We start from the raw sequence: 16,797 nt of genomic DNA, 5'->3' as shown, positions 1-16,797 counted from the left end.
GACCTGTCCCCCTACAGTTAGAATCACGCCCCTAGGACACACTTAACCCCTCCCTGTCCAATACAGTTAACTCCTTCCCTGCCAGTGTCATTTTTGCAGTAACAGTGCATATATAGCACTGATTACTGCAGTAATCTCACTGGTACCCCCAAAAGTGTCAAAAATGTCAGTCAAGGGTCCGATCTGTCCGCCGCAATGTCGCAGTACCGGGGAAAAAAAAAAAAAAAAAAAAATCGCAGATCGCCGCCATTACTCGTTAAAAAAAAAACACCAAAAATGACAAAAATCTTTCCCTTTGTTAGTAAACGCAATAACTTTTGCGCAAACCAATCAAAATACGCTTTTTGCGATTTTTTTTACCAAACATATGTAGCGTAAAACAATTTGGCCGAAAATGTTAAAAAATTTTTACATTTTTTTTGGGGGAATTTCATATAAAAAAAAAAAAAAGTGAAAAATATTGTTATTTTTGCAAAAATTACGCTCTTTGTTTATAGCGCATGATCAAAAAATCATACAGGTGATCAAATACCACCAAAAGAAAGCTCTGTTTATGGGAAAAAAAGGACGTGAAATTCGTTTAGGTACAGCGTCGCACGACCGCGCAATTGTCCGTCAAAGTCACACAGAGGAGAAAAAAAAAAAAAAATCGCAAAAAACCCCCTGGTCAGGAAGGGGGTAAAATCTTCAGGGGCTTAAGTGGTTAAGGAAGGCCTTGCATATTTCAGCAGCGCAATGCTAATTTATGACAACAGCATGGCTTTGTAGTAGAAGCTTGCCTGCAGCCTGGAACGTTCACCAATTGAAAATATTTGGTGCATCTTGAAACGAAAAATACAACAAAGATGACCCAGGACTGTTGAGCTGTTAGAATTGCATATCAGGCAAGAATGGGACAAAATTCCTCTCCCAAACCTCCAGCAATTGGTCTTCTTAGTTCCCAGTCAGGGTCTTTTCACACGGGCGATCCGTAGGTCCGTTTTTCCTCCCATCCGTTTGCGGATGAAAAAACAGACATAATGTAGGTCTATGGGATTGCAGACGTATTTATCTTCTGTTTAAAAAACAGAACGGATGTAAAAACGGATGTCAGCGGGGTCATCAGCTAACGTCCGCAATCCCATAGACATACATTATGTCTGTTTTTCATTCCCAAACGGATGGATGAAAAACAGACATACGGAACGGACCCTACAAAAGTGTCATCCGTGTCCATTTAAAAAAAAAAAAAAAGTTACTGAGTGGAAAAAAACAAAAAAAAAAAAACAAAAAAAAAAAAACGTAGCCGACTGTGTGAAAAGGACCCTTATTTATAGTGTTATAAGAGTGGATGTTACACTGTGGTAAACTGACTGCCATCAGTAATTACCTCTTTTCGTACAATGATACAATTTAAACTTTTGATATGTTTTATATTGTGAATGAAATATGTTCTGGGATTTGCAAATCATTGCATTCTGTTTTATGTAGATTTAACACACTTTTTGGGAATTGGGGTTGTTAAGTACACAAAGTGAAGCCAAAAATCTTTTTAAGCAGTTACATCAAAAGTGGTTTCCTTTTGCTTTAAAGGTTTTTATACAAATAAAAGCTGATCATTGTATAAGCACCCCTGTCAGGGTTACATGGTTTCTCTTAAACGGCTAACTGCTACAACTGCATGACAGCTTGTTCGGTTGAAAAATGGCAAGCTTACTGGTCAGATCACCAGGTGAAAATAATGGAAAGAAAGCCTAAAAAAAAAAAAAAAAAAAAAAAAAAAAAAAAAAAAAACAACAATGCAGCCATCACATCTATGAATTGGGAGGCTGTTCTATATTTAATGTTTGCTTTTAGGTTTAATACCGCTTTAAGTAATAGCAAGTGGAAAATACCATCAGTTATAATAATTTCACGTAAATGCTTTCAAAAGACCAAATAAAGCCAGTAGTGATCAAGAAACCTGAAGCTTGCAACATCCCGGGTAATCGGGTAAATCCAATGAAAAATCAAACAACGATGCCGTTCAGGATTAAGAAAAAGAGAAAACAGTCAAAATGTAGATCATGGTGTAACATGTTTATGAAAAAGTAAGTAACTTGCCAGCATATGCGCAGATATCAACTAAGGTGTTGGCAAAGCTCCGGAATGGCTCAGAAACAACCTCCAGCGCAGCAAGAATAGCCTCAATGGCTTCACCTTTCCCTGTATAAGAAAACCAAGAATAATAAGTTTGCCTGGCATCCAAATTGGGTCAGAAAATCTGCATCCACCATCTGACAACTCTCACCCAGATGGTTCAGTCCCAAGCCAAGAGGAAGCCAGCGAGCAAACGTATCCTTCAACTCCTGCTCTGATTTCTCCATAATTGTTTGAAGTATGGTGGATGTCACATCCCCATTACAGGATCCCACAGCAATCATGCCACAAGCAAGAGCTGTCACTCCAACCACCTGTGTATGATAAACCATAAATATACATGCACCACAAGCAATATACATTGGGAATGTGAATTAGAATGATTATATAGGTTTATAATGTGCCTAATATTGCTTTAGTATGTTTGACAATAATGCCATAGTATGAGTGGATCATAATAAGCAATACCTTCATACCTCTTTTGGACATGATTAAATAGTAATATAAAGTATGAGGCCACGAAGGAACATTTTAAAAGGTTTTTACATTTTTAGTGGTGGAATAAAAGGAAAATGTGTAAATCCAATGTGCTTATATATATATATATATATATATATATATATATATATATATTAGGGATGCACCGAATATTCGTCCGAAAATAGAGAAAATGGCACTTTCGGTGTTCGGCCGAATAAATCAAAAGGCCGAATAATTTTGAGCCGAACAATGTCTCACCTTCCTCATTGCGGCTCCCTTCTCACACGCCGCCGGTGTCCTGTCCGGCCGCGAATAGGGGGTGTGACGTCCCGCCCCCTGCTCCTGACTGGCGGCTCCTTCACACTAGGTCCACGCCCCGCCCCCCTGTTCGCGGCTTTTGGCTCTGGCTGCAGTTGAGGTATGTGATGTGGAGCTGAGCACATTTGGGGGAGAAGAATACGGTAGCTGGCAGCTGCACAAGCATTAGTGTGCAGACTGCCATGCTAATTATATTAGAGTGCCCTATAAAGTGCCCCTTGACATAAAATGTGGCCATCAGCGTGCCCCTTATTTTATGCTAAGGGACATGCTGATGAGCATATTTTATGTTAAGGGGCACTCTGATGGGCATATTTAATTTTAAGGGGCACGCTAATGGGCATATTTTATGTTAAGAGCAATGCTGATTTAAATGTTTTGTTTTGCCCATCAGAGTGCCCCCTAACAAAATGTGCCCATCAGCATGCCCCCTAACATAAAACGTGCCCATCAGTGTGCCCCCCGACATAAAATGTGCCCATCAGAGTGCCCCCTAACATAAAATGTGCCCATCAGCGTGCCCCTTATTTTATGCTAAGGGACATGCTGATGAGCATATTTTATGTTAAGGGGCACTCTGATGGGCATATTTTATGTTAAGGGGCACGCTAATGGGCATATTTTATGTTAAAAAATGCGAAACACCGCGTTCGGTATTCGGCCAAGCATTTCATTATTATTCGGCTTCGGCCAAGAATTTCATTTCGGTGCATCCCTAATATTATATACATACACACACACACACATATATATATATATATATATATATATATATATATATATATATATATATATATATATATATATATATATATATATATATATATACATACACACACACACACACACACACACACACACACACAGTATTGAGCAAACCCTTAAGGCAAGTGTGAAGAAACGCTGTAAAGCAAGGATGCTTTCAAAAGCATATGCTATATTTTTATGCTGTAAATGAAGAATACTTTCAGAAATATAGGTGTCAATAAGTTACGTTTTATCAAATAAAATGGAAAGTAAATGAACATAAGAGAAATCCAAATCAATATTTGGTGTGACCACCCTTTGCATTCAAAACAGCATCAATTCTTCTAGGTACACAGCTTTTAAAGGAACACAGTGTGTAGGTGGCTCCATACATCTTGGAGAACTAACCACAGATCTTTTGTGGATGTAGGCTTCCTCAAATCCTTCTGTCTCCTCGTGTAATCCCAGACAGACTCCATGATGTTGAGATTGGGGCTCTGTGGGGGCCAAACCAATCAATTCCAGGATTCATTGTTCTTTACACTGAAGAAAAGTTCTTAATGACATTTGCTGTGTGTTTGGGGTCGTTGTTCTGCTGCAAAAAAAATTTGGGGCCAACTACACGCCTCCCTGATGGTATGCAATGATGGATAGGTATCTGCCTGTCTTTCTCAGCATCGAGGACACCATTGATCCTTTCCAAATCTCCAACTACAGAAAAGCTGCCTAAAACCCGCATGGACCCTCCACCATGCTTCACTATTGCCTGCAGACACCCAACCCAAATTTGCAGAAATGTAGCCCCAAACCTGCAAGCAAACTTCACCGTGCTTCACGGGCACTCATTTTTCTGCTCTCCAGCCCTTCCTCAAATTTTGACTCATCAGTCCAGGGCCCCTGCTGCCATTTTTCTGCACTCCAGTGCCTATGTTTTCATGCAGGGATTGACAAATCCCAGGAGCCAGGGTGCGACAAGAAATTGTGTCCTGGCACCTGGGCTGCTGTCCGAATGCTTCCACACGCCCCTTCGCTATGTATCCCGGGCACTGCTTGGCCATCTGCGGGCCCAGGACCAGCATATCAGGTGTCGCTGGGTAGCGAGACACACGTCTGCTCTACTCACCTTGTTGCTGACCCAGAAGTGACCAGTATGAAGTCAATTCCGGGTCCCCGTTGAGTTTCCCCAGCCATCAAGGCCAGGAAGGAATGTAATGCATTGCAATACATTCAGTAGAGCACAGAGGAGACTCATTAAAAAGACTTTTTTTTCCCCAATTACCCTCTTTAAATCTTTACCCTCTCTTTTCTATTCTAAGACTCTGATGTCATCTTTTTCGGGTCTTCCCGGTGTTCCTGACTAAACGTGGAAACGATGACCATCCTTAGGGCTGGAGTCACGACACGAGTTGGTATAATATAGTTTTCTTGTTATGTAACGAGATTTTGATGTACCTTATTTTTTTAGGAAAATAAGATTCTACAGTTTGGGAGATAACCCACAAAGTTGGAATGATCCATATAGCTTAAGATTTTTATTATCTTAAAAGCAGAAAATAGGGAGGAAATACAGCTAAAGGAAAAAAGGAAGAGACGAGGCAGACTTCTTTACATAAACTGGTGGGCTTTCAGTCCTTTGATATATGTTGGACACTTGTGGAAAATATGTACTCTTTGTTAGATCATTGTATTTTCTTTGTTATTAAAGAATTTAATAAAAACATTGAAACAGAAAGACTTTGTCCCCTATGATAAATAAAAATTGTAAAAAAAAAAAAAAACAAAAAAAAAAAAAAAAAAAAAAAAACACCCAAGCATAAAATCCCCCTTGTGTCGGGGCACCTACATCAACGTTGATTGCTATACACATTAAAAAAGGCAACCGAGCTCCTTTGTAATGCTAAACTGGTAAACTATAGGGGGCTTTTAAAGTGTCTCCTATGGAAAATATAGGGTACTGAAGTTTGTTGCCATTTCATGGGCGCACACAAATTTAGGGTATTACATGTTGGGTATCTATTTACTCCCTCCAACCTTGGCTTTTATATTTTACCATAAATTGCATTTTTGTGCCCCCTAAAATTAACATTGTGTTTTTTACTGAAATCTGTTTTCTAGACCTTTGCGGTAATATGATGAGACATAAAAAATTGGAACTACCACTATTTTATTCTCTAGGGTATCTGCTTTCAGAAAATATACGTTTTGGCGTTTTTATGTAATCTTCGGGCCTAAAATTATTTTTTAACCACTTGACGACCACCCACCGCAGATTTACTGCAGCAGGCGGCCACTCCTGGGCAAAGCGACGTAGTACTAAGTCGCTCGCTCCCACCGCTCTGGGGCACGCTCCCGTGCGCCCCTGGGCCCTGCCGATGGTCTGATTCGGTTCAGAACCGGTCATCAGGTCTAGGCCAATGATTTTTGGCCTGGACCTGCTGATCGGTCCTGACCAATCACAGACCTAGCTGTGCCTGTGAACTGTAAACTCCCGCCACCCCCATAAAGATTTAACCCCCTGATCACCCCCAGGTAACCCCTTCATTGCCCTGTCAGTGTCACTTTTATAGTGTACAGTTTCTTTTCTGATCACTATTAGCGTCACAGGTGACATTAGTCAGCGTTAGCGTCAGTCTAGGAGAGCACAGATCCCCGACACTTAGTTAGAAATATTAGTTAACCCCTTGATTACCAGTAACACACACATACACCTCCATTACTAGTATAGTATCTGAAAGGATCAATATCTTTGATCTGATCAGAACTATACTAGCGTCCCCAATAGTTTAGGGTTCCCAAAACGCAGCGTTAGCAGGATCGGTCACGACACCTGCCAGCACCTGTGTTTAGCCCCTCCGCCCAGCCCACCCCACCCAGGCAAGTGCAGTAATCTATAGATTGCTATCACTTCCAAAAACACAAAACCGCAGTGTTAGAGTCAGGCCTGATCCCTGCTAACACTAGCAGTTTTTTTGTAGCGTTTGAAATAGTCCTTGCTTTTTTTTACCTGTGAGTCACACTAGTGTACCTGTAAATTTAGTGGCTAAAATGTCCAAACGGTGGTACAGTAGTAAAGAGCCCTACTGCATACTGACCATGTCAGATGAGAGTGATGGGGAAGCCTCACCGGCAGAATCAGGGTCAGTATATGAGCCTGTAGACAGCAGTGGCTCCCTGGCAGCTCCGACGACGGGGGGGTCCCTGCTAAGGTCAGGCGTACCCGACCCCGTTCTGAAGTTGCTGAGGTGCAGGAATTGCAGGGTGCTCGTGGAGCAGAGAGCCAGTACTAGTCCCGCTCACACTTCTGGTGAACTGGCAAGCACCAGCGGCCTAGTACACCCTGGACCTAGACATACCAGCACTGCAGTATCACTTGGTGACGTGGCGACACCCATAAGTGCAGTTGAAGCTGGTGCGGTGGCTAGCACGAGTAGTGGCCCGCAGCCACCGCGTATTCAAAGACAGGCCCGTAGAACCCATAGTGTCCTCCCTGAAGCGCTGGCATATCTTTATTGGCAGCCCACTGATTCTACAGCGCCCGTACTTTTACCATTCACTGCCCAACCCGGAATTCACGTGGAAACAGCCAATTTTACTCCCCTTAATTTTTTTGAGCTGTTTTTCACAGATCTTTTCAGATCTATTGTGGACCAAAGCAATTAATATGCTGGTCAATTCATCACCGCCAACCCATATTCGTCCCTTGCCAGACCATTCGGCTGGAAACTTATAACGGTTTCCGAGTTTAAAGGTTTTCTGGGCCTTTCCATCAACATGGGTATAACTAAAAGGAGTGAGTTGAGGTTTTATTGGTCCACTAACCCAATTCACCATACACCTGTGTACTCTGCTTCCATGTCCAGGGCGAGATACGAGCAAATTCTGCGGTTTGTGCACTTCAATGACAATGAACTCTGTTGTCCTCGGGGAGACCCTGGATATGACAGTCTCCACAAAATTTGGCCCCCCCGTAAACTGCTTCAATCAGCGATTTTCAGCCTTGTTTACCCCCCCAACAAGTTGTCTGCGTTGATGAGTCCCTGATTAAGTTTAGGTGTCTGTTTATTTATTCCAAATGCCTTTGTGTTATACAAAGCGTCAGGACGAACTGAATCCTTCCTAGAATTCCAGGAATAGATCATAAGTGCCTACCTGTATCCAGGAGGTGCTCCTGCCCCACTTTCCCTACCAGATGCAGTGAGCCGGCTGCATGAGAGGCATTTTCCACATGTCCTCCCGAGTACCCCTGTCCAAAGACACCCCCAAAGAAGAAGTCATGTCTGTAGCAGGCGCAGATTTAGGAGTGACACCCACACTTATTGTCCCTTCTGTCCTGACTAACCTGGTCTCTGCATCGGGGAATGTTTCCAACGCCACCACACACTAGTGGAGTATTAGCATAGGGTACAGCAAGGCACAATCTAGGGCACACTAACACAGGGTCTCGAAAGATGTTCGATGGCTATCGACATTTTGAGAGACCCTAAGCTGGAATGTTGCGGTTGAAAAAAAAAAAAAAAAAGTGTAAAAAGAAAAAAAAAATTACAAAAAAAAAAAAAAAAAAATTTAAAAAGGCAAAAATAGTTGTCTGAGTTATTTTTCTGTTCTTACTCTGCTCTTCTACTTCTACTCTTCCTACTTTACCTTTACTGTACTTTGTTACCGTTTTTCATTGGTAACCAATTTTTACATTTCAGGTACCAATGTAATCTTTTATTTCTATTCTATGGTTAACCAGTTTGCCTTGCAGGTACACTCATCAGCTGCCACACTGATTTTATATATTCTGACACAAAAAGCGTTTGCGCTCAGCATATATGGATACCTCTGATGGCAGCACTGTAGGAGGTGATTTCACCACCACAGTTAAAAAAACAATAGGTATACACGGAATTTGTCATGTATACCCATCATTAGAAAGTGGGTTTGGATGTTTTGGGCGGCTAATGATGGGTGTACTACACATTTTCTCGCAGAGATTTGTTAGGTTCTCTTTTTTTCGTTCAGCCCACACAGGCTGCATGAAAAAAAAAAAACACAACTACAATATATGCCAAACAAGGACCAGCAATGTACTGGTACGTGGCTGGAATCTGAGTGGTTATACCAGGATGATGACTGCAGATTTAGGCATCATCTTGGTATCGTTTGTTACAGCCAGCGGTCGGCTTACATGTAAAAGCGATCCTAGGAGATAATTAGCTTCTAGACTGCTTTTACAAGCAGTGGGGGGTTGTGCCGTCTTGGCATTTCATGGCCTCCGAAACTGATAGGTAGTTAGGAGTGAAATCAACAATTTACGCCCTTGGAAAGCCTGAAGGTGGTGATTGGTTTTGGGGGTCCTATACGCAGCTAGACTGCCAAAAAGTCTCACACATGGGGTATCCCCATACTCAGGAGAAGCAGAAGAATATATTTTAGGGTGTCATTTTACATCTACCCATGGCATGTGTGAACAATATATCATTTAGTGACAACTTTGTGTAAAAAAAAAAAAATAAAAAAAAATAAAAAAAAAAAAGAATTTTCCCGAAACACTTAGCAAAATATAAAATATTCCATGGACTCACCATGCCTCTCAGCAAATAGCTTGGAGTGTCTACTTTGCAAAATAGGGTCATTTGGGGGGGGGGGGTTGTGCCATCTTGAAATTTCAGGGGGAAGTGAAATGCACAATTTATGCCTTTAGAAAACCTGAAGGTGGTGATTGGTTTTTGGGGTCCCGTACACAGCTAGGCTCCCAAAAAGTCTCACACATATGGTATCCCTGTACTCAAGAGAAGCCGCAGAATATATTTGAGGGGGGTGGGACCCCCTTCCGCCACCCGCAGAAGTGATCAAGTGGCTAATTAGCCACTCGGATCACTTCTGCAAAGAAGAGAATCACCGGCTGCAAACAATGATACCAGGATGATGCCTGTAGGTGCAGGCATCATCCCGGTATTACCATTAAAACTCAAGGACATATGGGTACTTCCATTTGGGGGAAGTGGTTAAAGCAAATTTGTCAAGCCCTGTTTTTGTACACAATCGTGTCGTTTAGCCTTGTTTTTTGGCAGCAATTCTTTCATGAAAACCACTTCTGTTCAGACTTCTCTGGACAGTAGATCAGTGTACCCGGGTCCCACTGGTTTCCCCCAGTTCTGCACTGATGGCACTGCTTGACATCTTCTGATGTAGAAAGGAAGGAAGCATGATGTGTCTTTCATCTGCTGCATTAAGTTTCCTTGGCCGACCATTGCATCTACAGTTCTCAAACCTGCCCGGTCAATGGTGTCCTCAATACTGAGAAATACAGGCAGATACTTATTCTTCATGCCATACTATCAGGGAGGCATGTGACTGAAAATTATTTTGTAGCAGAGCAACGACCCCAAATTTACAGCCAATATCATTAAGAACTATTTTCAGTGTAGAGAAGAAGAACAAGGAGTCCTGGAAGAGATGGGTTGGCCCCCGGCAGAGCCCTGATCTCAACATAGAGTCTGTCTGGGATTACATAAGGAGACACTATGCACTACTAAAGGCAAGATATTTTACTGTGTGGCACAATTTTGCGCTGTTGTTGTGCTTAATTCCTCTGTCGTGTGGAATTCTCAGGTTCTACTGTATTATCCCTACTGAAGTCGATTGCATTTTATGCAAATGTTTGTATTCTTTATGTGGTGCCGGTGGCTTAATAATAAAACTTTTCCTGATAAAATTATGTGACCAGAGATAATTAGACTGTGCCCGATTCCACCTTAGCAATGCTAATGGCTCACCTCCATACTGGACTTTGAATCCCCCATTACTGGAAGCAACAGTGTAAGAACGTCCTCGCGGTTAGATCCGGCATAAGCAAGTCCAAGCCTACAATCCCCGAAAGATATTATACAACGTAAACCAAAGACAATTTGGTATACTCATTTCACATTCATTTATTGTTTTTATAATTCTTCATTTTTATCTTTTAGTATACCAAAACAGTAGTCATGAGAAAAAGCTGATGTATGAGCACTCTACATTTTGATAACACAGGCGTTCCCTGGGTTACAAACATCCGACTTACAAACGACTCCTACTTATAAACGGAGGGAGACAACAGGAAGTGAGGAGACATCTACCCCTAGGAAAGGAAATTCACTCCTGTAAGAGTTCTTATGGGAAAATGTGTCTCCACTGAAGCTTTATCACCAATCCTTGCTTCCACAACAACCAAAATTCTCAAAATACAGTTGTCATGGGGACAGAAAGTGAGTGGAAATCTTTTAAACAGGGGTACAGACAGCAAAACAAATGGTACAGGGGTGATAACCCTTCTCTATGCTATCAAAAAAAAAAAAACTAAAAATTATTCTTTTGGTTGGAGCTAAACTTTAAAAAAATTTACCTGTCCTGACTTACAAATTCGACTTAAGAACAAACCTACAGTCACTATCTTGTTTGTAACCCGGGGGCCACCTGTACTGAATTGCAAGGAATAGGTGTTCACAAACCTAGATTTCCTTCATATATAGGTGTTAATACAGCTAGCTTGCCTTTGAAAGGATGTCATTTTGCACTACTGGGCTTTCTGTATCTAGGATGTTGGACTTTAAGAGTGAAGGAAAAAAAAAACTCTTATCCAAGAACAGTCCAGAACTTCAATTTAGGTGGTTTACATAGGATTAACTTACTGATATAGCCATTTTAGAGAAAATCATCACAGGAGAAAGCCCTATGAATATAAAGCTTTTGCTTTGTGGTGCTAGGCACAAAGTCTCCTTCTCAGAGAAGAACTGTGTAGTAAGTGATGAAAGGCTAGGATTTCTTTCACTGCTTTGTATTTTTTGTGAAAACACTGCCATTGCTTGATGCTGCATTTGTAACAAAACAGCTCTGTGGATTCTCGCTCCCTCCAAGTACCCACTTCAGCCATCTGCCCCAAAAGTGAAAACAGTGCTACTATATCATTACAGTATCCTAAGATTAGTGACAAAAATGTCCAGCACTCACCCAAAGATGGCACCAAGTCGCATTGTGTTGCTGTTATGTAGAACATAGTCTGACAACAGAGCCAAAGCTGGGTCACATTCATTTCTCACCCCAGAATTCACAATCCCACAGGCTAAGAGAGCTCCAGACTGCAAAGGAAACAATTATACTAAACAAATGTTGAAATATCTTAGCGACTAAAAAGCTAATGGCACTAAAGTAAATGGAAGAACTGAATAAACACTACCACCTATATGTTAAAAGAAGCAAACTGTAAAACTCACCTTGATGTAGTCTTCTGAAGAATATAAATACTTGTCTATCTGAGTCAGGCCACCATCAACATCCCACAGGAGAATCATTCCCAAGGAAGCAGCAGCACTGAGCATTCCTAATGACATAATATATCAGAAAGTCATACTGGAGTAATATGGGCAGGAAATGAAACCAATGGAGGCATAGAGTACAAAATAAAAGCACTGTATTTGCTTACCATGATCCTTGTTTTTATACAGCCATTTGTTTCCATCATCAGTCAGCAGTTTGTCTTGACCAAAGGCAGCATTAACAAATCCATTCACAAATGAGGAGGCTAGATTCATCCGAGCTGAATCTACTTGTGAGCCACTGCCTCCAAATCCTATTAAAGACATTCTAAATATTATAAACATACTGTATTATTACTGGTTTCAAAATTAGACTGGCTGCTCATTACTTACTGTTATTTTCTAGGTGAGTTTTGTAAATGTCATCTGGCACCTTGGGCTCCATAATATCCAGCTAAGGAGGAAAATTGTTAAAAGGAGAATAAATTAAATATTAAAAAAAAAAAAAAAAAAAAAAAACACACAACAACAACATGTAATACAACACTTTTAGGATTTTTACCTCACGAGCCAGAGCCAAGAAGTTGCTGTTTAGCTGAACATTTGACATAATTTCTGTTAAATCCTCATACTCTTCCACATCCTCATTCAGACTAAGATAGACTCCATGGCGGCCTAGCATAAATGCCATCTGTTTCTGTATAACCCTATAAAAAAACAGCCTAGATAAAATATTTCAAATCTTTTCACAAGGATATTTAAAAAAAAAAAGACAAACTAACTTTTAAATAAATGAACATCCATAACATCACAGGTGTACTGCTTGAAGGCTAAATGTATGAGCTGTACAGCCTTAACCACAAAAGATGGTTTTCTACGTACTGTATGGTGTGAAATAAACTACTTCGCAATACCCAAGTCACAAAACATAAAATACCTAAAGATAGTCACTGATATAGGTTAAGCGTTAGGTATCTTAACATTCTAGGTCCTATGCAATAAAGTGGTAAAAAATAAATGTATCCGCGTCAGTTTAATGTAGTCAAAGTATAATTAAAAGGCATTTTGTATAGAGTATGGGATATTTATAAACCCGGTCGTTTCCTCCTCCATCTGTGTCCCATTGGGGAGATTTTCCATCACTTCCTTTCCCAAAGTAATAGCAGGAAATAAAGGGAAATCTGTCTAATATGAAAGAAGTCCCAAATTAAACACCTGTCACCAGAACTAGTGTCTCCATTTAAAGATTTCCCTTCTATTTCTGTTCGGTGGCAACTTAAAGCTTTGAATGTTCTCTAACCTTTAGCCCCAAGGACAGAGATCAGGAGACAAAAATAAATAAATAAGAGCAAAGCCTCGTACACACGCACAGATTGTTGGCCGACCGATCGGCCGTCTTTTGTCCAGTGTTGTTGTGTTGGTTGAAATGTGCTAGACTGCACACAAATTTTGTCGGCCAACAACAACCAACTTCAGAAGTGATGTCATGTTCGGGTTTACTTTTCGTGTGTTTTTTCTTCTCTGAGCATGCCCAGTCTTGCTCATCACATTTTTGTCTGCCGAAATCTGTACTGACTGAAGAACAATCGGCCGTTCTGGTGACGGCCAACAGAAATTTTATAGCATGCACACCAGATTTTGTTCGGCCGAAAAGTCGCAGTCGGTTGTCGGAAGCATCATACTAACAAGCCGACAATCGGCCGAAAATTCACGGCCAACAATCGGTGCGTGTGTACGAGACTTAAATCTACTTTACATCGACACAGACAGCAATAAAAAAGTGTCTTAAATCCCAATTCAAGGTAAGAAAAAAAAAAATATATATGTTTTGCTTTGGTTAACCTTCAAATTACCGTCCTCTTAACCCCTTCATGCCTAAGCCTTTTTCTGACACTTGTTGCTTACAAGTTAAAAATCTGTATTTTTTGCTAGAAAATTACTTGGAACCCCCAAATATTATATATATATATATATATATATATATATATATATATATATATATATAATTTATTTATTTTTTTTTTAGCAGAGACCCTAGAGAATAAAATGGTGATCGATGCAATATTTTATGTCACAACGTATTTGCGCAGCGGTCTTTTAAATGCAATTTTTTTGTAAGAAATACACTTCAATTAATGAAAAAAAAAAAAAAAAAAACACCGTAAAGTTAGCCCAATTTTTTTGTGAAAAGAGGTTGTTACACTGAGTAAATAGATGGACAACATGTCATGCTTTAAAATTGCTCACACTCGCGGAATGGCTACAAACTGGCGACTCCTGTAGAAATTTCTACAGGTTACCTGTTTGGCGTTACAAAGGAGGTCTTGCACTAGAACGCTTGTTCTAACAATGGTGGCGATACCACACATGCGGTTTGAGGACTGTTTACATTTGTGGGCGCGATTTCCGCATGCATTCGCTTTTGCGTGCGAGCACAGAGGGATGGGGCTCTTAAATTTATTTATTTTTTTTCCCTATTTACACTGTCCCTTTACTTTTTTTTATTTTTGATTACTCTTATTGCTGTCAAAAGGATAGCAAACATCCCTTGTGACAGTAACAGGTACTCTTTATGGGGGATCTGGGGTCTATATTTACACGTCTCCTCCTGTTGCTTATAATAACAGCCGAGCAGCTGGTTTGCCTCACATCGGTTATTACAAGAAAGCCAACTATCCGCTCTAAAATGGCACCACCCGTGGAACAACACCTTGAAGTCCAAGGCTGCATATTTGCGTTACGTAGGCATCAAGGGGTTAAAGTAACTGAAGAGCTGAGCGCATTCCTTTTGAGTCTTGGTCTGAATTTGATAGCCGTCATGAACAGCAGATATTCCATACAAATGTGCCCCCAGGCCTCCCACTCACAGTAACACCTAGGGGTAAATTTACTAAAACTAGAGCACTCAGAATCTAGTGCAGTTGTGCATGGTAGCCAATTAGCTTCTAACTTCAGCTTGTTCAATTAAGCTTTGACCATAAAACCTGGAAGCTGATTGGTTACTATACACATCTGTACCAGAATTTTGGACTCTCCAGTTTTAGTAAATCTCCCAACTAGTGTCAGATTACTAGATCATTGAGCAACCAATATACACTCTGTGGCCTACCTGCCGCATGGCACATCATTTGATCACTGAACATGTTTACACCCAATGGCCTGCTTACCACGTGGCTTGCCTTTCAGTCCACCCCATATTGATGAAAAGTATTGCATCTGGTGCATATGGTCCAAACATGGTTAACCCTCCTGTCCCACCGCATAACAGTGAAAAGAACTTCAAGAGGCCCAAAGGGGAAAAAAGTCATTTGCGTTGGCACTGGCTAACCCTAACCTATTAGACACACTTCTTAAAAGTGCTTTTTCTTTTGTGAAGGGATAGGCCTGTGAACAGCTTAGTCCAGTTGAACTTACTGCAAAAGCATGAAAAATGTGACGGCCCTCCTGACACAGCCTCTACTAGGCCTCTAGGCTGCTGCCTAGGTTGCCTTGTGGCTAAACAAGCTCCACTTACGTGACAATCTACAGAAGCAGCAAAGAATGTCAGACCTATGGGTGAAGAAGTCATTTGTGGTTTAGATAACATTAGGTTACCAAAAAAGGTACTGTTACACACATTTTTATCTGTTCACGTAATGATTAGCTATTTGTACACAGAAAATCAATTTTATATATAGATTAGTAAAAAACCTAAAAACATAATAATGAATAACATTTTTTTTTTTACAATGGTCATAATTTAAATAGTACATAAAAAAAAAAAAAAAAAAAAAAACAGTAGTAGAATAGACTTACACATCCTTGCAAGAAGTAAAGATGTCCTCCACTAGTTCCATGTCGTTCAGCATCAGAGCAAGGCGCAGTGCCTCTGGATAACGGTTAAACTTGCGGAAGATAGAAAGTGCGCAGCGTAAGAGAGAAGAGCTCTCTGGCTCTGGGACATAACTCACACAACTGCATGAAAGATAAAAGGCATATTAGCCACAATTCCCCACCAACGACTAAAGCAAAAAAAATGGACTGATGAAAATCAAATACATAATTTGTCAGGTATGCCATGCACAAACTAAGCAAAACAAACATTCACTAGAAATATCAATGTGTAATAGAAAAGATGAACAGCTCTGCAGAAAACAGTATCATGTGCTTGCAGTGAGCCAGAAACAATTGCATAGTCTTACCTGGTCAAATAGAGGCAAACTTTAGCATAGGCATTGTCATCGATGTCTTTTTCCAGCATGTCCATTTGCTCTATTTCCATAAGAAGGTCGCAAGCTTCGTGCTCAGCATTGTGAGCCATATTATATGGGACAATCTCCTTCACCAATGTCAGCAGGGTATCTCGCTGAGATTTATCAGATTCCTCCACTTCTTGCCACTCTTTGGCAACCTCACCAGCCAAGTGTCTATCACACAATACACAGGTCAGTAAGAGTAAATAGGAAACCTAAAGATACATCATCATTGATCTTCACAAATAGCCTGATAATGTAACAAAAGCACAAAACAAAAACATTATGACAACTTGTCCCACTAGTCATCAATTAATTCAAAACAAAGATTTTATTGTTCACAGAAAACCCAATACAGTGCACTATATACACCTGTTTTTCTGGGGAAAAAAAACCTGTATGTGATATGTTAGAGTATTTAAATGCAAGGTTCACTATTTTACCTGACATATTCATGTCCCCACGAGGCCAGCTCTTCTTGTGAGCCAAACAGTCTGTACTTCAGGCATTCTCTTTCTCCACTCATAGTCATAGCAAGAACAGAAATGATATCGGCAGCAAACCGCTGTAAAAGTAGAAGATTCTTGATACAGTATCCCTTAACATCACTGCACAGAACATGA

The 16,797-nt window shown here is 40.5% G+C and overlaps 1 protein-coding gene across 1 annotated transcript in view; it reads right to left on the bottom strand.

Annotated features, from left to right (window-relative positions):
- Nucleotides 1-16,797, bottom strand: part of PSMD2 (proteasome 26S subunit ubiquitin receptor, non-ATPase 2) — a 43,573-nt gene that overhangs the window by 18,106 nt on the left and 8,670 nt on the right. The window contains exons 4-14 of the mRNA XM_082248895.1: nt 16,618-16,739; nt 16,124-16,348; nt 15,738-15,896; nt 12,505-12,649; nt 12,336-12,396; nt 12,110-12,256; nt 11,901-12,007; nt 11,638-11,765; nt 10,425-10,512; nt 2,270-2,432; nt 2,083-2,184 (exon numbers count right to left, since the gene is read on the bottom strand). Of these exons, the coding sequence (XP_082105021.1) occupies nt 2,083-2,184; nt 2,270-2,432; nt 10,425-10,512; nt 11,638-11,765; nt 11,901-12,007; nt 12,110-12,256; nt 12,336-12,396; nt 12,505-12,649; nt 15,738-15,896; nt 16,124-16,348; nt 16,618-16,739 (1,447 nt within the window). The remainder of the gene's footprint in view (nt 1-2,082; nt 2,185-2,269; nt 2,433-10,424; nt 10,513-11,637; nt 11,766-11,900; nt 12,008-12,109; nt 12,257-12,335; nt 12,397-12,504; nt 12,650-15,737; nt 15,897-16,123; nt 16,349-16,617; nt 16,740-16,797) is intronic.

The sequence above is a fragment of the Pelophylax lessonae genome, assembly GCF_965119305.1.
Source record: "Pelophylax lessonae genome assembly, chromosome: 3".
Lineage (NCBI taxonomy): Eukaryota > Metazoa > Chordata > Amphibia > Anura > Ranidae > Pelophylax > Pelophylax lessonae.
This window is presented reverse-complemented; position numbering and strand designations above follow the sequence as displayed.